General features: G+C 44.5%; 1 protein-coding gene and 1 pseudogene across 2 annotated transcripts in view; one reads left to right on the forward strand and one right to left on the reverse strand.

Annotated features, from left to right (window-relative positions):
- Parp4 (poly(ADP-ribose) polymerase family member 4) overlaps window positions 1–20,358 on the forward strand; it is an 87,004-nt gene extending 66,646 nt beyond the window's left edge. Inside the window, exons 31-35 of one of the 2 annotated variants that reach the window (XM_029469183.2) lie at window positions 2,350–2,412; window positions 8,087–9,817; window positions 13,217–13,316; window positions 16,143–16,275; window positions 19,818–20,358. In XM_029469183.2, the coding sequence (XP_029325043.1) occupies window positions 2,350–2,412; window positions 8,087–9,817; window positions 13,217–13,316; window positions 16,143–16,275; window positions 19,818–20,010 (2,220 nt within the window). In that variant the 3' untranslated portion in view covers window positions 20,011–20,358. The remainder of the gene's footprint in view (window positions 1–2,349; window positions 2,413–8,086; window positions 9,818–13,216; window positions 13,317–16,142; window positions 16,276–19,817) is intronic. The other variant, XM_085828670.1, reaches the window with a different exon arrangement.
- A 6,084-nt stretch (window positions 20,359–26,442) lies between these two features.
- Window positions 26,443–26,759, reverse strand: LOC110308958 (transcription factor BTF3 pseudogene; annotated as a pseudogene).
- Between the last annotated feature and the right edge of the window lie 255 nt (window positions 26,760–27,014).

Consider the following 27,014-nt stretch of genomic DNA (forward strand, 5'->3'; position numbering starts at 1 on the left):
ACCCACATATTGGCTCACAACTGTCTGTAACTCCAGTTCTAGGGGGTCTGACTCCCAGCGCCCCAGGCACATATGTGGTGCACATAGATGCATGCCGGCCAAATATTCATACATATAGAAAATAAATCTAGAAATTTTTACAACAATTACAGCATAGTAAATACATAGAACAGTAACAGCCATCTATTGTCATTACACATTGCAGAGTTGCGGGGCTGGCGGGTGGCTCAGTGATGTCAGAGCACTTGTTCCTCTGCTAATTCCCCAGTACCACGTGGCGGCTCACAGCCTTCACTCCAGTCCCGAGGGATATGACATTCTCTTCTGACCTCTGCAGGCACTGCACACATGCGGTCCTCATACATGTGTGCAGGAAAAACACAGATACACATAAAATAAAGGGAAAACTTCTTTTAGGGGAGTGAGGGCTGGAGAGATGGCTCAGTGGTTAAGAGCACTGGCTGCTCTCCCAGAGGGCCAGGCTTTGATTTCCAGCACCCACATCACTGCTTACAATTGTCAGTGACTCCATTTCCAGGGGAGCTGATGTCCTCTTCTGGCCTCTGAAGTCCCTGCAAGCACATTGCACATACATACATGTTTGTAACACAGCCATACACATAAGATAAAAATAAAGTAAACCTTTAAAAAAAAATCACTGAGGGGAACCCTTGGCCTAAGTCCATATATGTCTCTTGTCCATATATGTAGGTAAATCGCCTTGAGAAGGTGAAATATTCACACACTTATGAAGATTCTGGTGTAATACTGAGGCAGCAGCCATATAGGAACTCAGTTGTGAAGTTTAAAAGAGAAGGGCTCACAACATGTCCCCAAGTACAAGAAGCTCAAGTCAGTAGGAAGAAAAGAAGTTTTTGAGACAAGATCTCAGCGTTCTGTGCTGGCTTCAAACTTGCTCTGTAGCCAAAACCAACCTCGAGCTGCTGATCCCTTTGCCTCTTTCTCTGAGATGTTGGGATTGCAGCAGGGCACCACCATTCCTAGATTCTAGTTATTACAAAATATAACAGAGGGTTGGGTGTGGTGATGCATGCCTTTAATCCCAGGGAGGCAGAGGCAGATGGGGTTACAAGTTCAGTCACAATTAGAAAAGACAGATAGATCACCATTATTATCATCAGCCCTATTTAAAGAATCTAAAGAATGTCACCTCCAAAGCAAACACTTTTTTTTTTTTTTTGTATGACAGTCTGCTTTTGGGCTGGCAGTGTTTGCTATTTAAAGCACTCCAGACCAACAAAACATATCTTTTCATGAGTCGCAAGTAATAATACCTAACTTCAACTAGATGTTTCATCATCTATGATATAAAGTAGGAAAAGTTTATTGTAATCAATCTGTCTTCTGTACTGAGTTGTATTCCTTCAGGAGTGTAACCTGTATGAGTCCTTATCTTTAAACTACATTTATAGAGACCTCTAATCCTATGATAAAAAGAGACCTTGACTCTGTAGCCTATTCTCCTGGCCAGTCAGAGTTTATCAATTGTCTCTGTTTACCCTGCACCAATTATACTGTTTGAGTTTGCTCAGGGGCAGATAGCCCAAGATTGCTAGAGTAAAGATGGGCGTGGTGGCACACGCCTTTGATCCCAGCACTCAGGAGGCAGAGGCAGGCGGATTTCTGAGTTCGAGGCCAGCCTGATCTACAGAATGAGTTCCAGGACAGCCAGGGCTACATGCTCAGATTTGCATCCAAAACCCGAGATATCTCACGGTCTGTATTATGGTCTGTATTCCAGTATTCTAAAAATTAGGGGAAAATCCCAACCGTGAAGCGTCTGGGGAAAAGTATACTCAGGTAATGCTGGGGTCCCATCGCACTTCCCAGCACGTCGGACGTAGGGCTGGGGTAGATGCTGTGTTAGCTTCTATTGCTAGCAAGGATTTCTGAAATGGATTGTCTGTCAAGCCAGAAGCCTCGGGGATGAGCCCAGCCAGCACTGCCTTTGTTTAGGGCACCGTGTTCACATCTGTACAGCATAAGTGTGAGACATCTCATGTCCAGGAAGGTCTCCCTAAGGCGGAGTGTGCACAAGAAGCAAGAACACTGTGAGAACAGTTTCTATGGCTTCCACTCTTTCTATAGGAGGACCAGGACACAAGTGCATTTGCTTATTGGCGGACTTTCTTGTTTTTACTTTATCTGTTTATGGAGCTTCCTTTCTTGTGGTGCTGGGGACTGAACCCAGCACTTTATGTATGCTAAGCAAAGGTTATCCTGTTCCAGGAGGACATCTCGGTGTCACAGGGTGGGCAGAGGGGTGTTAAAGGACACTTGCTTTGTTATAAACATATCCACTTACATACTTTTACTTTTGTACCATAGACAGAGATTGATTCTTCGAGACTAAAGCACAGTGAACTCACTGATGGCCATGGAGTGCTACAGGTAAACCATTAAACAGAATGATGCATGGTGAATTTTCAGAGAAAAAAAAGAAGTCGTATTTTTCCAGTTTGCTATTTATTATGATTTATTTTTACATTTCTCTCTCTTTCTGTGTGTGTGTGTGTGTGTGTGTGTGTGTGTGTGCGTGTGCCAGGGCCTGTGTGTTAAGTTAACTTGGGGGAGTCCATCTCTCTTCCCACCACATGGGTCCCGGGGAGAGAGGTCAGGTTTATCAATGAGTGCCTTTACCCACTAAGCCATCTCACTGCCTCCCTCCCACCCGCCACTCCCAACCCCACCTCCATTCTATATTTTTTGAAGACAGACTTTCACTATGTAGCGCAGGCTGGCCTCAAACTCCCGATCCTCCTGCCTGGGCCCCTGAGTACGAGCATGCCAGGCACAGTCCTTGGCTGCCGTTTGTTTTGTAATTTTAGTTATATATTATCTATTGGTCATGCAGAGTCTTTTGTTTGTGGTACTTGGGCCTCAGCCTTCCAAGCATCTGATAACCTGTTAAATTTTTAAAATCTGTTCTATTTTTATTTCTGTGCATATGCTCATGTGTATATGTATGCGTACAGTCATGCACAGCCATGTCTACATGTGCTGTGGAGGCCAGAAGAGGGCATTGGACCCCCTGGAGCTGGAGTTACAGATGGCTGTGAGCTGCCAGAGCACATGGGTTCTGAGAACTGAACTTGGGCCTTCTGAAAGAAAAGACTTTATCCCATAGCTGTCTCTCCAGCCCCTCTGTCACATTTTTAAGTTTTTAATTTCCTGCTTCCTATATGTGTGTTAGGAGGCCTTCTATTTATCCTTCAACAGTTTCATACATTGATACAATGAATCTTAATCATATCCACCCCAATTCTCCATCCCAGTTCCTGGCTTTTATTTGGGTTGTTTTGCTATGCTATGCCTAGAAATACCTTTAGCACTCATAAGTTATACTTTAAATTCCCACCCCCCCCCTTCATTTCTTTTAGGAGTTCTGTTTTATTTTGGTTTTGCTGTGAGAGAAGTCAGAACTAGAATATGCTGGAATGGCCCCTAACCACTGAGCTTCCCTCCCTAGATCTGATCATTCTATGCTTACTCTTAAGTCTCCACCTCATGGACTGTATCCTGGTGTAAGATAAAGGTGGGAAGCCAACCTTATTCTTCCAGAGAGTCACCCAGTCTCCCCAGCACTTAACTCAAAACGCCACCTTCATTCTCAGGCCCATCCTCTGCTTTAGGGTCCTGTGCTCTGGTAGCTGTGCCTACTCTGCAATAACCATCTAGTTAATTATCATGATACCAGCGACTTTAGTATGCAAGAGGCCTAGTCTGTCATCATTCATCTTTTTTTGTTTTGTTTTGTTTTGTTTTTCGAGACAGGGTTTCTCTGTATAGCCCTGGCTGTCCTGGAACTCACTTTGTAGACCAGGCTGGCCTTGAACTCAGAAATCTGCCTGCCTCTGCCTCCCGAGTGCTGGGATTAAAGGCGTGCGCCACCACCGTCTGGCTCATTCATCTTTCTTAATATTCTAGTTTCTCAAGAGGCATGATAACCTAGGCCTATAATCTTAGCAACTGAAAAAAGCCAAGGCACGAGTATCAAAGCAAGTTTGTGGCCAGCCTAGGCTACAGAGCAAGTTCAAGGCCAGCCTGGGCAACTTAGTGAGACTGTTTCAAAATACAAAGTATGCAAAGTATGATAGATAGATAGATAGATAGATAGATAGATAGATAGATAGATAGATAGATAGATAGGTACCAGGCATAGTGGTATAACATCTTTAATCCTAGCACTTGGGAGGCAGAGGCAGGCAGATCACTATGCATTTCAGGCCACATAGCGAGTTCCAGGCCATCTGGGTTACACAGTGAGACCCTGTCCCATTCTGTTGTGGTGATAAAATGCCTTGACAAATGTAGCTTCAGGGAGAGAGGGTTTATTTTGGTTCACAGCCCCAGAGGGCACACAGACCACTGGTAGGGAAGGCATGGGGCACAGGGTGGCGTAACATTGTTGCATTAGGTCTGGAAGGTGAGAACGCACAGCAAATGGATAGAAAACCACAAGGCCCACCCCTAATGGCAAACCTCGGCCAGCAAGGCTCCACTTCCTAAAAGTTCCATGATCTCAACAGTGCTATACAGCTGGGGACCAAGAGTTCAAACACACAAGCATGAGAGACATTTCACATTCACACCATAGCGCTGGGGACGCAGGCTCATGGCTGTAACCTTGGCTCAGGACACTAAGGCAGGAAGACCATAGTGAATTCCAGACCAACCTGGCTTGCCTATCTGGTCTTTTCCTTTCGTTTGGTTTTTTTTCAAGACAAGTGTGGACTCACTTTGTAGACCAGGCTGGCCTCAAGCTTACAGATAGATGTCCACCTGCCTCTGGCTCCTGAATGGCAATATCATGGGCTGAGCCACCACACCAGGCCTTTGGCTACCCAGCTTTGTCAGTTAAGAGTAAGACAAAGTCTCATGGGCCAGCAATATGGCGAAAATGCTCATCTTTTATAAGCTGGAGTTTGATCCTCAGAGCACACAATAGAAAGAGAACCAACTTCCTAATATCCTCTGGCTTCCACACATGCATTTTGGCACTCATATGTACACATGCACATCCATATGCACTTGCATACACACATGTACATTAATAACAAATGAAACAGAACATTTCAAAGGCCTTGTCTCAAAAAAAGCAGAGAGGCCAGGGTTGTAGTTCATCAGTAGCAGGCTTCCCTAGTCTGTGGTAAGTCCTGGGTTCTATTCCTAGTGCCCTTAGCAAAATATGAAAAACAGTCCACCACCCCCTTTCTTTCCATTGTTGTTCTTTGAGATAGAGTCTCACTATAACCCAGGCTGACCAGAAATATATACATAGCCCAGGATAGCCTGAAATCCAAGATGCCCTTGTGTCAGCCTTCCAGGTGCTGGTATTAGAGGCTGGCTCTAGGCACGGTGTTTCCAGGTGTAAGCGTTGACAATAAGGACTCACCTGGATGTGCAACATTCACAAGATGATGTCATTTACGTAGTCCTTAGAGTTTTATTTATATGTATTGTGTTCATGAGCCTGAAATAACCATCTGATACCTTGCAGCAGGAGCTACAGTGGCAGGCTTAACTCACCCAAGGTATCGGCAGAGTCCTCTGAAAGAGCGGCTTCAAGATAACTTGTATTTAAAGTAAACAGTAGGGTTAGACAGAGTGATACACACCTTTAATGCCAGCACTCGGAAGGCAGAGGCACATCTCTGAGTTTTAGGCTTATCCCAATCTATGTAGCAACTTCGAGACTGGTCAGGGCTACAGAGTGAGATCCTGTCTCAAAATACTAATACTAAATAAAACAAAACAGGCAGAGTAATAGAATGTATCAGAACACACCTTGAGGGAATAGCAGGCCACCTGAGCAAAGATGCTAAGGGCTGCAATTATTATCTGGCCACTCTCACAGAGAGAGGAGCATTTGGTTGCTGAGGGGTGTGGCTTATATGTTTCACTATACTGATACAGATTAGGTCAGATATTATTTTTCTACTGCTCATGTCCATTCTTTTTTTAAAGATTTATTTATTTATTTATTTATGTATATGAGTACACTCTAGCTGTACAGATGGTTGTGAGCCTTCATGTGGTTGTTGGAATTGAATTTTTAGGACCTCTACTCGCTCCAGTCAACTCCACTTGCTCAATCCTTGCTCAGTCCAGCCCAAAGATTTATTTATTATTATACATAAGTACACTGCAGCCGTCTTCAGACACACCAGAAGGTGATGTCAGATCTCATTACAGGTAGCTGTGAGCCACGATGTGGTTGCTGGGATTTGAACTCAGGACCTTCGGAAGAGCAGTCAGTGCTCTTACTGGCTCAGCCATCTTGCCAGCCCCCCTTCTTATTTGAATCATAAACATATCTGATATGGCATAGAGAGTAAATAGAGGTTCTCTGTGCACGTTCACTTTGAGGACACTGTTTGGCTTGTTGCCCATACACCTAAAAACAGTTCAGGCCAGGTTAGGCTTTCTGGTCTCTTATCAGATACATCAGGGATATTTTGAGCAGACAATGTCTAAGGTTGATTGTTGTTAGCGATAAGGAAACTTTCTGTTATGCAGAGATGTGTGTATGGATGAGCACAGGTGGGCACTGAAGGGCTTCAGAGGTGTTGGGTGCATTGTTAAGACTGTGTGTGTACATATGCAGGCGAAGACACTAGGGCCGAGTGAGTTATTACAAGAGTTAGGGATACGCGTGACCGAAGCCAGGATCCCAGACTCCTCACTCGCTCACTCTGCGTCCCTGCCTCAGACCTGAACCCATGGCTTTATTTCTCTTCAATCATATAAAATGTTTGCCTTTTACCATTGGTCTTTATCTATTAGCATATTATAAAACTTTTAGCCAGTAGTGGTGTAATCTTATACTCAGAAGCTGAAACAGGAGGATTAACATGAGTTCAAAGCTAACCTGGGTTGCATGGTAAGACCCTGCCTTGAAAAGTAAAAATAACTAAAGACATTTAGGCCTTAGGGATAGATCAGTGGTAGAACACTTGATCAGAAATAAACAAATAGGAAACCAGATAAGCATTATTATATATTTATTTATCTATTTATCTGCATGCCATGGGGGGAGGGATGCATGTAAGCATTACAGTTTGGATGGAAAGGTATCCTGGCAGTCAGGAGCCACCGAATACCAGAAAGTCACACTATATAACAAACCTCACACAAGAGATGTATTGGAAGGGAAATACCTAGGAAGGTGGCTGCCTCTATTCCAGTGAGAAGCAGCAGAGAACTGGAGAGAACACAGGGTTTACATAGGGTTGGGTGGGTTGAGCTTTCTGTCATGGCCTGGGATTGAAGGAATTGTGTGGCCTGATCTTAGGGCAAACTCAAGTATTGGTGGAATTTCTTTTCTTTTTTTTTTTTTTTTTTTTTTTGGTAGTTTAGAACCTGGCCATTCGCCCACCTTGGGAGCTAGGAGCACCCATTGCAGCCTACTCTTAGGCCTTTGGTGGGAGGAGGGGCTGGCTGCTGGAGCTCAGAGTAGGGAGGGGTACGCATGTCTCTGTGCGCTGTGCGATTCCAGCACCCTACACACTGCTTTTATTTTTATTTTCTTCTTGTTCTTCTAGTGGTGTCCATGAGTGAAGCAGAGACCAGAGTCGGGTGTGCTCACACAAGGGAGACACCCATCACTTAGCATTATGCCTGGCCCTTGAACTGTTGTTGTTGTTGTTGTTGCTGCTGTCGTTTGTTGTTGTTTTGAGATAGTTTCTCTATGTAGCTCTGGCTGTCCTGGAACTTGCTCTGTACATCATGCTGAACTCAAATCCAAGAGAGTTGCCTACCTCTGCCTCCTAAGTGCAGCACCACCACTGCCTGTTTTAAATTTCTTTTTTGCAACTGCCTCACTAAACTGCTCAGTCTGGCCTTGAATTTAGGATCATCGTGTCATCTGAGCCTCCCCAGTGTGAAATTAGGGGTAGGAGCCACCCTAGCATCCCTGGCCTTGCTTCCCTGCAGGGCTGATGGTCTCATTCTGCTATGTGACGCGCAACCCCTAACAGCCCAATTGTCCAGCTTCTTGGAAGAATGTCCCCTAATTTATTTTGTTCTGTTCTCTCTTCACATGCACAACTTCTCTCCTGGGCAGCCCTTTTCAGTCTCCTCTGAAGGGAATGAGGAACCATCACTGCTACTCGCTGCTAAAAAAAGGAAAATCAAGACTATAAAGACGTCCAGTCTAGACGTTTCTGAAGATTTTGAAGACAGGACTGCAGTAGCACAGCCACCTGCAACAGCGCAGTCTCTTAATTTCCACCTGCCTCTCAGTGTCTGCCCACAACTGAAAGCTGTGGGGCAGCAGCTGCATGGGATCCGGCTGGAGCCAAAGCAAAGAGGAGGATTTCAAAAATTACTCATGGCAAAGAAGTGTCGAAATGTGCCTGCTTCCCTGGTTTCCTCTGCTCCTGCAGTCACAGCTGAGTTTTCTTACCTTTCTGCCTGCAGCTCTAGTTCTGCCTTCCTGTCTCCTCTCTGCGACATCCCTTCTTCTCTTCCTCCCCATCCCCTTGGTGGTACCCACCCTCCTCCCCCTCTTCCTCTCCCTGATGGCACCCATCTTCCTTCCCCTCTCTTTGGTAGCACCCACCCTCCTCCCCCTCCCCCTATCCCTGGTGGCACCCTTATTTCTCCCCCTCCCCCTATCCCTGGTGACACCCTTATTCCTCCCCCTTCTTCTCTCTTTGGTGGCACCCATCTTCCTCCCCCTCCCCTTCTCTCTGCTGGCACCCATATTCCTCCCCCTCCCCTTCTCTCTGCTGGCACCCATATTCCTCCCCCTACCCTTCTCTCTGCTGGCACCCATATTCCTCCCCCTATCCCTGGTGGCACCCTTATTCCTCCCCCTTCTTCTCTCTTTGGTGGCACCCATCTTCCTCCCCCTCCCCCTCTCCCTGGTGGCACCCATATTCCTCCCCCTCCACCTATCCCTGATGGCACCCTTATTTCTCCCCCTCCCCCTATCCCTGGTGGCACCCTTATTCCTCCCCCTTCTTCTCTCTTTGGTGGCACCCATCTTCCTCCCCCTCCCCTTCTCTCTGCTGGCACCCATATTCCTCCCCCTCCCCCTAGCCCTGGCAGCACCCACCCTCCTCCCCCTTCCTCTCTCTTTGGTGGCACCCATCTTCCTCCTGCTCCCCCTGCTGGCACCCAATTTTCTCTTTCTCCTATAGGATTCATCCCACCTAAGTTGGGTCCACCTAAGCTTAGCCTTAAACTTGCTGGAGATACCAACATCCATGACTCAGAGCCACCTCTCCTGAGCTTTAAGGATTTTAGCTCTAGGAATATGGGCTTTAGTTGTGGTACCGCTTTCTCAGGTAGCTTTGGTAGTTCAAAGGATTTTGATCCAGGTAAATTTTCCCAAGGCCCCAACAACATCAGCTTCTCTCCCAAAGCCCCTGAGATAGGCGTTCTTCACCGGTCACCTTTTTGCAGTCCTCCTAAGCCACCTTCTGCCCCTCCTCTTGTCACCAATGTACTTTGCTCTGAGGTTCCTCAGAGCTCTTTTCTTAATTTGCAAAGTGCCGCAGTGCATCAGAGCCCTATTAACAGAGTGTCAGAGATCAGCATGCAGTCAGTTGAGTCAGCTCTCCCATTAGATTATTCTTCCAGAGATGGGTCATCATACTTTGCTCTAGAAGGGGCAGAAGACTCACTGGGTGGAAGTTCTTTTGAAACCGATATAGATGAAGCAGCAGCATTTACAGCCATCGGTCTTTTAACTAGTATTGAGACTTTCTCAGATGAGGAATGTACCTTCTGTGATGAAGACCAGGAGAGTCCTGTGCCGTGGGCTTCACTCTTTGCTCTACAGACTGAGGTATTTGACTTATTTCTGCTTAAGTCTGTGGTCAGCTCGCTTCACAGTTTGCACAGTGCTTCCCAAGGCAGTTGGAAGGAGAACAGTTTCTTTCCAGTCTCGTGGTTCAGGGAGCATGTCAGCGTGGGAGTCTGTATCTCTCAGTGAATGGTCACCCTTTGCATGGTGCTGAGTGACATGTACCATGCATTGTTGGTGACATTAACATTCCGCAGTTGAAAATTAGCATCCTGAAGAGGCCATGGACTTACGTTCTAAGTTCTAGTACTGGGAATTGAAGTTGATAGAAATTTCCTCTTGCCCAGTAAATGTAAGGGAGGTGAGTATTCTAAATATTGTCCTAGAGGTAGCAGTGAATGAGTGCTGCAGCTCCAAGGGAAAGGTATCCTGGCATTGAGAGCCGAGGGATACCACAAAGTCACACCTCACAACAAACCTCGAGTAAGAGTTACTGTGAAGTTAAAAACCCAGGAGCATGGCTGCCTCTGCTGAGGGGAGAAACAGCAGGAGGACAGGGAAGGAAGCCAGACTTATATAGGATGTTGGGGAGGGGGCAAGCTTTACAGGGTGAGGATTGGTGGGATTTTAAGTCCTGTGCTTGGGAGAGTTCAGGCATTGGTAGTTTTCCTGTTCAGAGATTGGTGGGTTTTCATGATCAGGGATTGGTAGGTTTCTGTGGCAAGCTCAGGGCCTGGTGGGACTTTTTTTTTTTTTTTTTTTTTTTTTTTTAGGGCTGGACCTGCACTGGGAGTAACAGAGATTGTTAGGGAAGTCTGGGGGTAGGGCCTGGGTCACTGGAGCTCCTCAGGTGGAGGCCTGGCCACTTTTCCTGCCTTACAAGTTTACTAAGTATATAAAGTTTACAAAGGGAGTGCAGGGCTGCTCCTGTAGTAGTTTGCTGTAGTGTGGAGGGGCACAGTACTCCATCTCTTACTCTAGTTAACTCCCTGTAAGCTTCCACACTGAGATTCAGGCTCACATATGCAATTTGAATACGACGCATCACATCTGTAGGCAAGCATTCAGCCCCAGAGCTCAGCTCTTGCTCTGCTCTCTTGCTCTCTCTCTCTCTCTCTCTCTCTCTCTCTCTTTGTTGTTGTTGTTGTTGTTGTTGTTGTTGTTTGAGACAGGGTTTCTCTGTGTAGCCCTGGCTGTCCTGGAACTCACTCTGTAGACCAGGCTGGCCTCAAACTCAGAAATCTACCTGCCTCTGCCTCCCAAGGGCTGGGATTAAAGGTGTGAACCACCACCACCCGGCTATCTTTTCTTATTTAAAAAAATTTTTTTTAATTTGTGTGTGTCTATATACCTGAGTTTGTGTGTACATGTGTGCATGCAATCCAGAAGTCCATGGTGAGCATCTTCCTCAGTTGCTTTCCAAATAATTTATCTTTTATTTTAAAAGTTTAACTTATAGCCAGGTCTAGCAGTACTTACCTTTAATATCAGCACTCGAGGCAGGCAGATCTCTATGAGTTCCAAGTCAGCCTAGTCTACATAGTGAGTTCCAGGATAGCCAGGGCTATGTTGAGAGAGCTTGTTTCAAAAAGCAAACAAGCCGGGCGTGGTGGCGCACGCCTTTAATCCCAGCACTCGGGAGGCAGAGGCAGGCGGATTTCTAAGTTCGAGGCCAGCCTGGTCTACAAAGTGAGTGCCAGGACAGCCAGGGCTACACAGAGAAACCCTGTCTCGAAAAACAAAAAAAAAAAAAGCAAATAAAAACATAAACAAAGAAGTGGGGAGTAGTTTGTTTGGTATTTCAGGGGAAAGAATTTATTTTTATTTCTGTGTATGATGTGTGTATAGGGGAGTGCCCATGGAATCCTGAAGAGTGTGTTTGATCCCTGCAAGATAGGATTACAGGTGCTTATGAGCAGCTGAACATTGTTACTGAACTCAGGGCCCCTGGATGAGCAGGAAGTATTCTCAGCCATTGCTTCACCAGCTGGAACTTGTTCTTTTTTGTTGAGATAGGGTCACATATTAGGAAAGTAGCTTTAGAAACATCTTCAGTAGATCAGTTTTAGGAGCCAGTGAGCTGGCTCCGTGGGTAAAGGCGCTTGCCACATGAGCTTGATACCCTGAGTTCAATTCCCGGGACTCACAGTGTAAAGAGAACTGACTTCCCTTCCAAAAGGTTGTCTCTGACCTCTACACTGTATGCGTGTACACACGCATATTCCCTACACTATATACATGTCTACATATTCTCTCTCTCTTTCTCTCTCTCTCTCTGTCTCTCTCTGTCTCTGTCTCTCTCTCTGTCTCTCTCTCTCTCTCTGTCTCTCTCTCTCTCTCTCTCAAGTTTACAGTCTCCATCTGCTAACCTAGGCCTAGTCCTGGAAGCTTCTGGCCTCTGTACAATCTAGGCCTAGAATATTTTAGGCTTCTGAGATTTGCTACTTGTGATGGTTTGAATATGTTTGACCCAGGGAGTGGCACTATTAGGAGATGTGGCCTTGTTAGAGTAGATGTGTCACTGTGAGCGTGGGCTTTAAAACCCTCATCCTAGCTGCCTAGAAGCCAGTCTTCTCCTGCTAGCCTTCAGAACAAGATGTAGAACTCTCAGTTTTTCCTGTGCCAGGAAGCTGCCATGCCCCCGCCTTGATGATAATGGACTTAACCTCTGAACTTGTAAGCCAACCCCAATTAAATGTTGTCCTTTATAAGAGTTGCCTTGGTCATGGTGTCTGTTCACAGCAATGGAAACCCTAACTAAGACACCACTGAATGAGCTGAACCCTTCCTAGTTCTTTCTGCTCTCTGGCTGTGTGATTCAACTCAGCTGTTCTGACTCTCCTAGGTAACTGATTCAACCTGGCTTCTTTCTCAGCCTCTTGATTATTTTGCTCTGCTTAGCTTCATACTATCTTTGGCAATATGTTCTAATTTTCTGGCTCCTTATCATTCCCTGGCTCATTCTGTCTTCACCTGCGTCTAGCTTGTTCTTCCTCTGCAACCTGTCTCTCTATAACTGTGCCAGTAAAACTGCCTCCTCTCTCCCTCTGCACAGCTTTCTCTTAAGTCAGCTCTCCTTCTTCTGTTCTCATGAGAGTTGGGTATATCCTATCCTGTCAAATCTTTCTCTGATTTGTCACTTTGCCCCTCAAATGCTTCCTTCTACAAACTAACCTTACTTTCATTGTTAGAGATTGAAGGTGTGACTAAGGGCATGTCTGTATTCCAGCCAGAGGGATTAAAGATATGTTCTAAGGCTGAGCCACACCACAACCAGAAACCCAGTTTTCCAGTTAGCAATACGATCTCAGGATTTACAGTGTGATTAAATGTCTTTTATCTAATGTATATTTTAAATACTGAAAAAGAAATCATGCTAGAGACTTACAGTGGACCGAGGACCTAGGACTGACAATATAACTTTTTTCCTTAATTTTACAGGATGGTTTTTGGAAGCTGACACCAGAACTAGGACTTATATTAAACCTTAATGTAAATGCTCTGCTCACTTCTCTTGAAGAAAAGGGCATTCGATCTCTAGGTAAGCCACTGTTTTTCAGTTAATTAAGTCACTTTTTTCCTTCATTTTTCCAGTCATTTACAGGCAAACTCCTCATTGTAACATTGTATTGATTTTGTAAACTAGTACATTCATTTGGAATGGACTACTTTTGGAAGTAGTTCACATGTAACTTTTGGAAGTTACATATGACTAAAATTAGATTTTTTCTTTTTTAAGTCAGGGCCTCACCATGTAGCTCTGGCTAGCCTAGAACTCTCTATGTAGAGCAGGCTAGCTTTGAACTCACAGCAATCTGCCTACCTCAATTTCCCAAGTGCTGGGATCAAAGGTGTATGTCATAGCTTTACCCATGATGAAAGTACTATCTTGGCAGTTTTATTAGTTTACATGGCGCCAACTATTGAAGAAGAGTGACCCTGAATCTGAGAATAGTAGCATACACCTGTCTGTAATCCTGCTGTGGCCTTATCCCAAAACCAGGTGGATCGTGAGCTAGAAACTAGCCTGGGCTATGTTGCCAGATCCTGCCAGCAACAGCAATATCCAAAAGCTCAATTTCACATGCTCAGCAATTATTTTCTTGGCCACACAACATATGTACCTATTGATCAACAGGAGCATTTTGTTTCACTTAGTGATTGACTTTGTGATCTTTGCACTTTCTACATTGTGGCTCTTCCGTCTGTAACACCCAGCTTTAGCATCGAGGAAAGACAAAAAACCACGCTGAGATTTTGTCTCAGTCCGTCAAGAAGCAATGGCTGAAGAGATGGTTCTGGGTTAAAAACAAAAACTGCTCTTGCAGAGGACACCAGTTTGGTTCCCAGCACCCATGTCAAGTGGCTGACAACTACCTCTAATTCCAGTTCTTTATTTTGTCTTTTGTGTGTGTGTGTGTGTGTGTGTGTGTGTTTTGAGACAAGGTCTCTCTATGGAATCCTAGCTACCCTAGAACTCACTATATAGACCAGGCTAGCCTCAAACTCAACAGAGATCCTCCCAAGTGTTGGGATTAAAGGTGTGAGCGCCACTCCTGGATTTAACTCCAGTTCTAAGGGATCTAACTACCTCTCTGGCCTATGAGGGCACCTGCATTCACATGCACACTAGACTGGAGAAAGAAAACAACAAATACCCCTAAAGATGGGGCAGGCCTAACCTTCATATACTGTTGGTGAATCACTATGGAAATCAATATGATGGTTCTTAAAAAAAAAAAACTAAAAATAGAATTATTATATAAGCCAGTTATACCACTCCTGGGCATGTCTGATAGATTCTAAGTCAGCATATCACAGAAATACTCTTCTGTCTATGTTTATTGTGGCACAGTTCATAATATCCGAGATAAGAAACTAATCTAGATGCCCATCACCATAGGAGTAAAGAACATTCAGTCAGGCAATGGGGGCACATGCCTTTAATGCTAGCACTTGGAAGGCAGAGGCAGGAGAATCTCTAAGATGAAAATAGTCTGATCTACAGAGAATTTCCATGACAACCAAGTATGTGCAGAAAAATCCTGTCTTGAAAAACAAGAAAAAAGAAAGGAAGGGGGAGGGGGCCTCAATATACACAATGAAATTTTATTCAGACATGAGCCAGGCATGATGGCTCATGACTGAATCCCAGCACTTGGGAAGGTTGAGGCAGGTGGATTGTCATGAGTTTGAAACAGCCTGAGCTACAGAGTAAGACCCTATTAAAACAAAACAAAGGCAGAAAGACGGCCCAGTAGTAAAACATACATGCTGCTCTTGCAGAGGACCTGAGTTTTTCCCAACAGCCTCCATAGCATTTCACAACTGTCTATAACTCTAATCCTGGGGGATTCAGTGACCTCTTCTGGCCTCCAAAAGCACTTTACACACGTAGTGCACATATATACATGCAGGCAAAGCATTCATACACATAAGATTAAAATTATTACATCTTTAAAAACAAAGCAAAAGGGTTAGAGGGATGGTTCAGTCATTAAGAGCACTGACTGTTCTTCCAGAGGTCTTGAGTTCAATTCCCAGCAACCACATGGTGGCTCACAACCATCTGTAATAAGATCTGATGCCCTCTTCTGGTGTGTCTGAAAATAGTTACAGTGTACTCATATATATATAATAAATAAATAAGTCTTTTTTAAAAAAGCAAAACAAAGCAAAGACAACTAAAAAACAGCATTAATGTATAGTTTTCATATGACATGCCTTTGGTCATCCTCGGTTATAAAGCCCCCCTTGACCCCACAGTAAGACAGTGGTCCTCATAGATTTAATTGTGGTATAATTCAGTTAGGCATTTGGTTTTGTTTTCAGACAATGTTGGGCTCTGTAGCCCAGGCTGGTCTAGAAAGCACTAGGTTGCTCCTGCTGAACTCATGGCAGCGTGCCTGCATTAGCCTCCCAGGTGCTGGGATTGTAGGCATGAACAACCACACGTAGCCTAATACCAGTGTAATTCTTCAGTATAACTTTAAGGGACAGAGGGCATTAGTTGATTTCTTTTTTGTTGTTGTGCTTAAAATACCAGAAACAACTTAAGGAAGAAAGTTTATTTTGGCTTGTGGAGCCAGAGTGTTAGAATCCATGTTGGTAGGGATGGCATAGCAGCAGCTAGCTTGAGCCGGACACTGGCTGTTCACATTGTGTCACAGGATAGAGGGAGGCTGTCAACTCACAAATGCCACTGCTAGTGAACTTCTTCCTCAAGGAAGACTCCTTGTCCTGAACCATCCACACCCCTCAAGTAGCAACACGGCCTGGGGACCAAGTGTTCAAAGACACAAATGAGCCTGGGGAGCCTTCTCCTTCAGACCACCACAGGAAGTAAAAGAGATCTTTGGTTTTTTAGGTACAAAAGGGCGAGAGCGTCTCCTGGATCTGATTGCCACTTTGCTCGTACTGCAGTTTCTTTATACCAAGTTGGAACAAGAAGGAATGGTTGCCAAGTCTCTGATAAAGATGGATGACGCCTTCATTTCTAGGTACTTCGTTGTCCTAGTAAATGTTTTTAAAATTTGGTCTCTCTCCCCCTTATGTTCTGTTTGGTTTTGAGACCAGCTCTCACAGGCTGCTTTGGAGCTTGCTATGTCATTGAGATCAACTTCAATTTTGTAGCAGTCTTCCTGCCTCCCAAAGGCTGGGACTGCAGGCTGTGCCATCATGCCTGGTTTATAAATGATAATCTTAGAGGAGCCTTTGTTCACAGGTTACAGCTTGCTCAAAGGTTCTTGTAGCAGGATAACTGACTTGGGATTCTTACCTCAGACTTCATGGGAGCAAATCTCAGAGCGCATGTGCATGTTGATGCCAGAACATAGGTTTTTGGGCTCCTGGTTTGGTACTCCACACTAGAGTGTGCTGCTCCTCTGTGCATTTAGAAGAGCCACATTATGATTGTTGGCCTGTGTGGTCTGCAACAAGAATGCAAATGGGAACCATGTGCCCCACATCTAAGGATTTAAAGTCATGAAGCAAAGCTGGGACTGTACCTTAGTGATAGAGCACTTGCCTAGTGTGCACTGGGACCTGGCTGAGTCCTGCAGTCCTGAGCAACACACACAGCACATACACACCACACACACACACACACCACACCACACACACACACACACACATGGGCACACACACACACACACACCAGACACATACACCACACACGCACACACACACACACACACACACACACACACACGGAATAAGTTAAAGTAGCAACCAAGTCAGGGTGGCACATTCCTGTAATCCCACTACTGAAGAGGTTACAGATGAAAATCTTAATTTATGGGCCAGCCTAGGCTACACAGTAGGACCCTGTCCCAAAACAAAACAACAGGGAAAAAACTATCAAACTATTAAATAAAATACATTAAAACATTCTTCCTGGAATAGTGGTGCACATCTTTAAGTCAGTACTCAGGAGGCAGACACAGGTGAGTCTCTGGGTTTGAAGTCAGCCTGATCTACCTAGCAAGTTACTGGCAGCCAGACATATATAATAGAGAGAGACTCTGCCTGTTTTAGTTAGGGTTTCTATTGCTGTGAAGAGACACCATGATCATGGCAACTCTTATACAGGACAGCATTTAGTTGGGGCTGGCTTACAGGATCAGAGGTTCAGTCCATTATCATCATGGTAGGAAACATGGCAGCCTGCAGGCAGACATGGTGCTGGAAGAACCAAGAGTTCTACATGTTGATCTGAAGGCAGCTAGGAAGAGGTTCTCTAAGACCTGTGTAGGATATCAGGCATTTGAGCTCACAAGTAATGTAAACAAGCTGAGGTGGTTTATATATGCTTGGCCCATGAGAAGTGGCAGGAGGAGGAGGTGTGCCATTGTTGGAGGAAGTTCATCACTGTGGGGCTTGGCTTTGAGCTCCTATGCTCAAGCTCTACCTAGTTCAAAAGAGAGCCTCCTCTTGGCTGCCTGTGGGAGACAGTCTCCTTATAGATGTCTTTGGATCAAGATGGAGAACTCTCAGCTCCTTCTCCAGCACCATGTCTGCCTGGATGCTGCCATGCTTCCTGCCATGATGATAATGGACTGAACCTCTGAACCTGTAAGCCAGCCCCAATTAAATATTGTCCCTTATAAGAGTTGGTCATGGTGTCTCTTCACAGCAATGGAAATCCTAAGACATAAGCCAAGCAGTAGTGTCCCACATCTTTAATCCCACCACTCAGGAGGCAGAGGGAGGTGGATCTTTGAATCTGAGGCCAATGTGATCTACAGAGAAAGTTCCAGAACAGTCAGAGCTACAAAAAGAACCCTGCCTTCAAAACAAAAGAGTAGTACAAAGAAAGACCTTCTCATTTTTATTATTAAAGTAAACAAAAGATGAAGTAATGTTCACAATTACCTTAAGCTGGGAATATACTGGTCTTCTGCCTTATCATCTTTGACCAAAGATGTGAAAAGAGCCAAGAATACTCCTCCCAGGCCTTTCCCACGAGATAATGTGGGCATACAAGGGCATGTCATGTCCTTGGTACATTTGTTGTGATAAATATTATTTGGGGGCTTCTACACCACCTTAAGTCATTTAGTTCCAAAACAAGTGACATAAAACTTTTATATTTATAATAAGCCTTAAAACACTAAAGCTAGGTAGCTACCAGCCCTCTATGCTATTTTGTCTACTTTTCTGTCAGTAACCCCAAGATATCCCTTGCTGTGTTTTGCCTGGGCTGCTCCTACTCCATCAGGCCAGTCCCCATGGCCATGCGCTCATAATCCACTTACTCACGGGGGCTTCTACTTTTCTCCTCCTCTCTCTCTTCCTTGTGTTTCCAGCCTCAAGCCTAGGGAATCCTCAGCTCTGCCTACCTCTCTTCTGCCCAGTTATGGGCTGTAGGCATCTTTATTAACCAATCATGGATAACTTGGGGGGCAAAGTTTACACAACAAAATCTGGTATACTTGAGGATCTGCTCATCTTGAAGCAACCAGATTTGGGGAATAGAATCTGGCATTTGAATACAAGCAGCACCAGGCCAATCTGCAGACATTCACTGATTATAGTTTATGCAACTCTTTTTAGAAGACCACTATCTTAGTCAGGGTTATTATTGCTGTAATAAAACACCATGACCAAAGCTACTAGAGGAGAAAAGAGTTTATTTTGCATATTCTTCCACAGTTCATCATTGGAAGAAGTCAAGGCAGGAGCTCAAGCAGGGCAGGAACCTGGAGGCAGGAGCTGATGCAGAGGCCATGATGCAGAGAGATGCTGCTTACTTGCTTGCTCCTCATTGCTTGTTCAGCCTGCTTTCTTATAGACCCCAGGACTACCAGCCCAGCAATGGCCACACCCACAATGGTCTGGACCCTGCCCCATCAATCATTCATTAAAAATTGTTCTACAGGCTGGCCTACATCCTGATCTTATGGAGGCATTTTATTGAGGTTTCTTCATCTCTGATGATTTTGACTTGTATCAACTTGACATGAAACCATTCAGCACAGCTACCTTGTGAGAATAACATTCTGCCCTCTGCCCAATCCATAGTTTACTATAAGTTCACAGCTTTCTCACTCAGGCTACACACACACACACACACACACACACACACAATAATAAGTTAAATTCTATTTTAAAACTTTGGTGTAAGGGCTGGGGTGTAGGTCTTTACAGCTGAATCTCAGGTGTTCTTCAAGTATCTGGGACAATTTGAAAACTCCCAGTCAGGGATGGACATCAAAACGGGCCTCAAGGACACTAGAAAAGGAGCAACAGGAAACAATATAAAGAAACCAGAAAAAGCTGCAGCTCTCCCAAGAGAGCAGTGGGGTGGAGGAGCAGGGGAGCGGGGCTGCTGTGCACATTGGGAACTGGGAAGTGAGGCAGGTAAAAAACTAGAAATGTACTGAGTTCAAAATCCCCATGGCAAATGGAAGTCTTAAGATTTTGCTTTTATTAAAATCTTCATTTTTGACAGAATCATTTTATCCAATACAGTGTTATTGATTGGATACCACATTGCCTTTCACATATTCTGAACCAATATAAACTTTTTTTTTAAATCTAGGAATATTCCATGGGCTTTTGAGAACATAAAGAAAGCAAGAGAATGGGCCAGAAGGACAGAAGGACAGTATCCATCTATCTGCCAACGGCTTGAGCTGGGTAAAGACTGGGAGGCAGCCACAAAGCAACTACTGGGAATTCAGCCCCAAGCCAACACTTCTCTTCACCGAATTCTACACTACAGCCAAGGCTGAAGCCAATGAAATCGCATTTTAAGCCTTTCTTTTATTTCTTTTGTTATTGTTTTGTTTTTGTTTTTTTTCAAGACAGAGTTTCTCTGTGGAGCCCTGGCTATCCTGGAACTCACTCTGTAGAGCAGGCTGGCCTCACACTCAGGGGATCTGCCTGCCTCTGCATTCCAAGTGCTGGGATTAAAGGCGTCCACCACTGCCCTGCTGCCTTTCTCATATTTCTATGTAGAAAATAATCAAATAGCAAATACCAATAATGATGTGTTAAATGTAGCTATCAGTCCCTTTAAAATAAAATTAATGAAAAGAATTGATTAATCATTTAACAACAATAAAAGCTGTAAGAACCAATATTTGATGCTGTTTCAGTGTCTTGGTGGCAGGGGAGGCTCTTTGTGTCTTCCCTCCAGGTGACCAGTGGAAGGCTGGCAGACTGAGCAGGATAGAAAGGAGTTGGTCTTTGGCTAGTGGCTGTGTTCTGGGCTGCGCCTGTTTCTAGGACCCTGGTCCCCAGGCAGTGTGACTTGGTGTGCATGCTTCCTCATATGGCTCTTCTTTCTGCAGATGCACCGATCGATACTTGGTGTCACAAGCAATTCTTCCATGGGTCTTGTTTTGTTGTCATATCCTAAAAATCAATCAACAAACCAATAGTCAACTACATTTTCTGCTCTTTCACCTTCCAGACATTTTCTAGGTTTTGGATTTTATGTTTGGAATTCTGATCCACATTGAGTTGCCTTGTTTATTGTTACGTTTGGGTTGGCCATGAAATGCCCTTCATAGACTCACATATTGGGAGCTTGAGAGTCAACAGATGAGCCTTCAGGAGGTGATTGCGTTGTGGGGGGTCTGACCTAAGCCTTGGAGTAATCTCTTGATGAATTTCTCAAAGGTGCCCTTGTTGGACAATGCTTAAGTAGGGTCTGGTTGAAGGACGTGGGCTTAAGGAGGTTTACCTTTGTGGATGTATATTCTCTGGTTCTTGCTTTTACTTTCCACTTCCTGTCAAGAGGTAAAGCCAATTCCCTAGCCCCAGGCTTTCTGCTATAATGTTTGTCTCACCATGGACTGAACCATATTTGGCTTCCCTGCCTCCCAGAGTGACGAGAAGAAAGGTTTCCAAGGTGTACTGTTTCCCAGCTTTGACTTTGAAGTATGGAAATATTTGACATCATAATGAACAAACTTTTTTTTTTTTTTTGGTTTTTTTCGAGACACGGTTTCTCTGTATAGCCCTGGCTGTCCTGGAACTCACTCTGTAGACCAGGCTGGCCTCGAACTCAGAAATCCACCTGCCTCTGCCTCCCGAGTGCTGGGATTAAAGGTGTGCACCACCACGCCCAGCATGAACAAACTTTTTTTTAAATTTTTAAAAGAATTATTTATTTTATATATATGAGTACCCTGTCGCTCTCATATACACACCAAAGAGGTCACCAGATCCCATTATAGATGGTTGTGAGCTACCATGTCATTGCTGGGAATTGAACTCAGGACCTCTGGAAGAGCAGTCAGTACTCTCAACCACTGAGCCATCTCTCCAGCCCCATGAACAAACTTGTAAATCAAATTAAAACTATCACTTAAAACAGAAAACCAGATGGAGCAAATCTGTATCAAGTTGATGGCAGAACCATCCCATAGGAATCATTTAGAGTAGCTTGAAACAGAATTCTGCGCTCTCTCTCCAGTAGAAAGGGTAGCTGGCCTTTGCTGCTTTTTTAAATTTTTAATTTAATTTTTAATTTATTTTTTACACTTCATATTCCATTCCCCGCCACCCCATCCACCCTCCGATTGCTCCACATAACACACCTCCTCCCCACCCCACCCTGTCTCCAAACAGGATGCCCCTGCCACCTGACTCTAAACTCCCTGGGGCCTCCAGTCTCTTGAGGGCTAGGTGCTTCATCTTTGGTTGAACATAGACCTGGAAGTCCTCTACTGTCTGTGTGTTGGGGGCCTCATATCAGGTGATGTATGCTGTCTGGTGGTCTGGTGTTTGAGAGATCTCGGGGGTCCAGATTAAGTGAAACTGCTGGTCCTCCTACAGTATCGCCCTTCTCCTCAGCTTCTTTCAGACTTCCCTAATTCAACAACAGGGGTCAGCTGCTTCTGTCCATTGGTTGGGTGCAAATATCTGCATCTGATTCTTTCAGCTGCTTGTTGGGTCTTTTGGAGGGCAGTCATGATAGGTCCCTTTTTGTGAGTGCTCCATAGCCTCAGTAATAGTGTCAGGCCTTGGGACCTCCCCTTGAGCTGGATCCCACTTTGGGCCTGTCGCTGGACCTTCTTTTCCTCAGGCTCCTCTCCATTTCCATCCCTATAATTCTTTCAGACAGGAACAATTATGGGTCAGAGATGTGACTGTGGAATGGCAACCCCATCCCTCACTTGATGTCCTGTCTTCCTGCTGGAGGTGGGCTCTATAAATTCCCTCTCCCTACTGTTTCATCGAAGGTCCCTCCCTTTGAGTCCTGGGAGTCTCTCACCTCCCAGGTCTCTGGTGCGTCCCCCAACCTCTTATTTCCTGAGATTGCCTGTTTACAATCTTTCTGCTGGCCCTAGGGGCTTTCTTTAGTCCTTTTCCTTCTCCCAATACCAGATCAGGTTTCCCTCTCCCCTCACCCTCACCCACTCTATGGGGAGGGAGGGAGGGAGTGGCCTTTGCTACTTTATGAGCTCTTTTTTCTACCTGTTATCCCCCCTTCCCATATCATCCTCTATCATTGGATAGGAGAGAAAGGAGAGAAGTGAGAAAGGGGAGAGGGAGGGAGAAAGAGTCAGAGAGAGAGAGAGAGAGAGAGAGAGATCCTTGAATGGAATTTCTTTCTTCTTGTTTCTTCTTTGCTTGTAGCTGTTCTTTACTACTTTGTAGGTTCTTCTTTTTTGCCCTTTATCGCCCTGGCTTCATCCCCTATCATTAGATAGGAAATAAGTTTAGAGGAGAGAAAGAGAGAAATCCCTCATCTGATTTCTTTCCCTCGGTTTCCTCTTTGAGCATGACTACTAACAAAGTGAAACCAGCCACCTGAACAACCAATCTCCAATCATGAATCCTGCCTATCAGAGCTCTAGCATTTATGTCCCCTCTGAAAATTTTCCAGGATTCCAAATGTCACCCAATCACAGAAACTAGCTGCAACTGGCAAAACCGTGCCTCCACTAAAGTAAACCATGGTCAGCTGCTGCAAAGCAGCCCCATATCCCACACCTGAGATTAAAACGAAAAATATAATATTTCTGTGTTTTTTAAAAGAACCCAAAATTCCAGAACTCTTACTATAGGAAAGGGCCTAAAAGGTAAAGAATAACAAAAGAGAAATTACTAGACATAATTGGAAATTTCTTAAATAATGGGCCAAAATAAAACCTTTTTTCTTTCTTAAAAATTTTATTTATTTTTATGTATGTGAGTGAGATGTCTTCCTGCACATCAGAGGAGGGCATCGATTGGATCCCATTACAGATGGTTGTGAGCCACCATGTGGTTGCTGGGAATTGAGTTCAAGACCTCTGGAACCACTGAGCCATTTCTCCAACCCTTTTTCCTTTTTTTTTTTTTTTTTTTTTTTTTTTTTTTTTTTTTTTGGTTTTTCGAGACAGGGTTTCTCTGTGTAGCCCTGGCTGTCCTGGCACTCACTTTGTAGACCAGGCTGGCCTCAAACTCAGAAATCCGCCTGCCTCTGCCTCCCGAGTGCTGGGATTAAAGGCGTGCGCCACCACGCCCAGCTTCCAACCCTTTTTCTGTTTTTCCTTGTAGCCTTGGCTGTCCTAGAACTCGCTCTGTAGACCAGGCTGGCCTCAAACTCAGAAATCCGCCTGCCTCTGCCTCCCAAGTGCTGGGATTAAAAGTATGGGCCACTACCACCTGACTCAACCTTTTTGCTTTTAATAGTTTCCCTGAGGCATTTGTCATCCAAAGGAGAAGTTAGCCGAACTCCCACTTCAGGCCATTGCTCCAGCCCTTTGTATAAAGCTCTTGTGTATAAAGCACTTCAAAACATAAATCCTGTCTTGTGGGCATTCAAACTTCTCCCTGTTCTCTTCACCAATATACACCTGAAGCCCTTCCTCTTGTTTACGTCTCGTTTACGCAGTACAGGATCTCGGTTCTCACTGCAACCCTTGTCTCCCTTTTCAGTGATTTCTGCTGGAATAATCTGTCCTGGCAGAATTGGACTCCCTTTTGTTGGGAATCTAAAAGGAACAAACCACCAACAACAAATATTCAGAGGAAATTTTATTTACAGCAAATAAGGAAGTGGGAAGCACTTCCCAAGTCACCGGTCCCCAAGCTATGCAAGCTGTCATTTATTAGGACAGGGGAGCCATTCCGGAGTGTAGAGGGAAAAAAATGAGTAGAGTCATCGTATCTAGAGTAAACACAGAAGGAAGTAGTTGTGTCTTAGAAGTACTTAGACCTTGCAGAAATCATTGTAGACACAAACAGTGATTGTTTTCTGTGATTTATAGGGTTTTTTTTCCCCCCTGAGGGAGCTTTACAGCCTTTGCATGGCTTTAGTTACAAGATGGTCCTGGCAAACATGGAATGTCTTGTGTTCCTGAGTACTGCAAAGAATGCACAGTAAGAACTGAGATTGCAAGCGTGAGGAATTCCTTCAAGGAACTCGGAGATCAGATCTTGGTTTTGGTATGAGGAACTTGTTTTACTCTAAAAATAACTTTTGACAATCAATAAATACCCTTCTGCACAGCTGTTTGAGGTTCAGTCCGTCAGAGGCTGGACCTCTCGGGTGCCTGCAAGACTGTGGTTCATCCTGCAGTCACCCTCTTTCTTTGATCATCCTTGTGACCAAGATACCAACACAAGGGGCAGAGCCATCAGCACATAGATGCAATAGGAGCATGCTGCAGAAATGAGGCTTGGGCTCTTCCCTGCCTGAAGATTTGGATATGGACGAATGGAAGAATTGCACAGGCAGTAAGATAGCTCAGTAAGTAGACACTGAGCAAGAAAGCCTGTAGACTTGTGTTCCTCTCCAGAACCCACATGAGGATGGAATGAAGAAGTGGCTCCACAAAGCTGTCTTCTGGCCTCACACATATCATGGACACGCCCACAATAATAATATTTACTACTACTACTACCACTACCACCACCACTACTACTATTACTACTACTACTACTAATAATAATAATAATGAAATTTATTTGTAGTGTTCATACTCATTTTATTAGAGTGTTATCTAAGACATGTTGGGAGAAACCTTGTTTGAACATTAACTGCCTTTCAGCCGTAAGTGCTTACTGGCACAAAGTCTTGGCCTCTGTGGGAAAGTACTGGCATAGTTAAGAACAAATAGCTATAGATCTTGTGGACAGGTACCTAGCAACCCATTCTGTTCTATTCTTCCTGCTGAACTTTTTACCCAGCCAATATCCTGCTCTTGGGAATAGGTGCATTCCCCCAGAAACAAAGTGGCCCCCCTTCAACCCCCTTACTCCATATCCTGCTTCTATGAGTATAACCTGTGTGGGAACAATAAACATTTGTCAGCTTGACCAGACCTCCTGGCTTGCTGTCCATTCTTCGTGTCTCTTGTGTCCCCATTCTCTTCCAGGTGCCCCCCAGTCTCTGCTGACTGTCCCACAGGTCGGGACAAAGACAAATATTTATTTACAACTTGAAGACCCCAAACAAAGACAAGGCACAGTAGTAAATACTTATAGTCCTAGCATTTGGAAACTAAAGGCAGGAGGATAGCTATGCGTTTGAAGCTGGCTAGGTTATGAAGTAAGTTGTTCCAGGCCAGCCTGAGCTACATAGCAAGACCCTGTTTCCAAACAAGTAAATAAGCATGTTGCCATGTTTTTATAAATCTGCAAGTCTCTTTCATTTCTGTCTTGTGATGTGAAGAAACAACGTTAACTAATTGTTCATATTCTGGATTTGTCAGCCCCTGCTCACCTTTCCTTTTATGAGTTTCATGTTATTATGTTTTGCCTGCATGTATGTCCATGTGACCATACATGTGTGTGGTCTGGTACCCTTGGAGGCCAGAAGAGATCATCAGAGTATTAACTCTAGTGTGAGATCCAGCAAAAGTTCCAGTCTCTTTGAATCTAAGAGATATCTTAATACATTGCCAGAAAACAAAAAGTTCCCTACCACAGACTTGTTACTGACTTGAAATTCAAAGCAAGAAAAATATTTTCTTTTTTTATTTTAATTAACCTTTACAAATTCTATTCTCAGGGTTTTTCAGCTTAATTTTCTGCAAAGAATGAATTAGGCATAAGAAAAAGCTGAAAAAGAGCTGCAGTGTCCAGGAGCCTTGGGACTTAAAAATATTAGAGATATAGACTTTATTAGATCCATAAACAAAAGAATTTTAAGAGGCAGTCATGATATAAAATAACAGCTTCAGCAACTTCTGCAAGTCACCTTCTCCTGAAGTTGCTTCAATTCAGTGTGCCTCGTTCTTGGAAGCCTCATCAAAATTCTCCACCAGAGCTGGAACTTCCTCCCCCTCCCCCTCCCCGTCCCCTTCCTCCTTCTTTTCTCCAGGAGCAAGTGGTGCTTTTCCATCCACAGACTGTTTGGGCAGAACTTCAGCCGGTCTCCTTAAACTAGTCAGACCGTCTGCACCCAGCTGGTTTAGGATGCTGGCAAGCATTTCTGTCAGCCGCTCTGTCTCAGCATGGCCTGTAATGGTGAAAGTGCCAGAAATGCCTCAACTTTAGGGTTGTTAAAATGAATCACTGTTCCTTGGTTTGTAAACATGTTCACCTCTTCACACCAGAGATATTGTTTACCCCTAACTTCTCTAAGGAGAACTGCAGTTTTTTATCATCTGCCATGCTGTTCTGTGAAATATCTCCTTCTTTCTTCGAAAAGCTTCTTTTCCACCAACAGGCATGTGTGCCTGCAGTTTGAATTTTTGCTGGTTCACAGCATTTCTTTCATCTTATTGGAGTGGAAATGGGGCCTGTGTGGGGTACCTCAGTTTGTACTCAGGGGGTCTCTGGCAGACCAGCT

This window comes from Mus caroli, unplaced genomic scaffold (genome assembly GCF_978045245.1).
Source record: "Mus caroli unplaced genomic scaffold, Mus_caroli_1 scaffold_12, whole genome shotgun sequence".
NCBI lineage: Eukaryota > Metazoa > Chordata > Mammalia > Rodentia > Muridae > Mus > Mus caroli.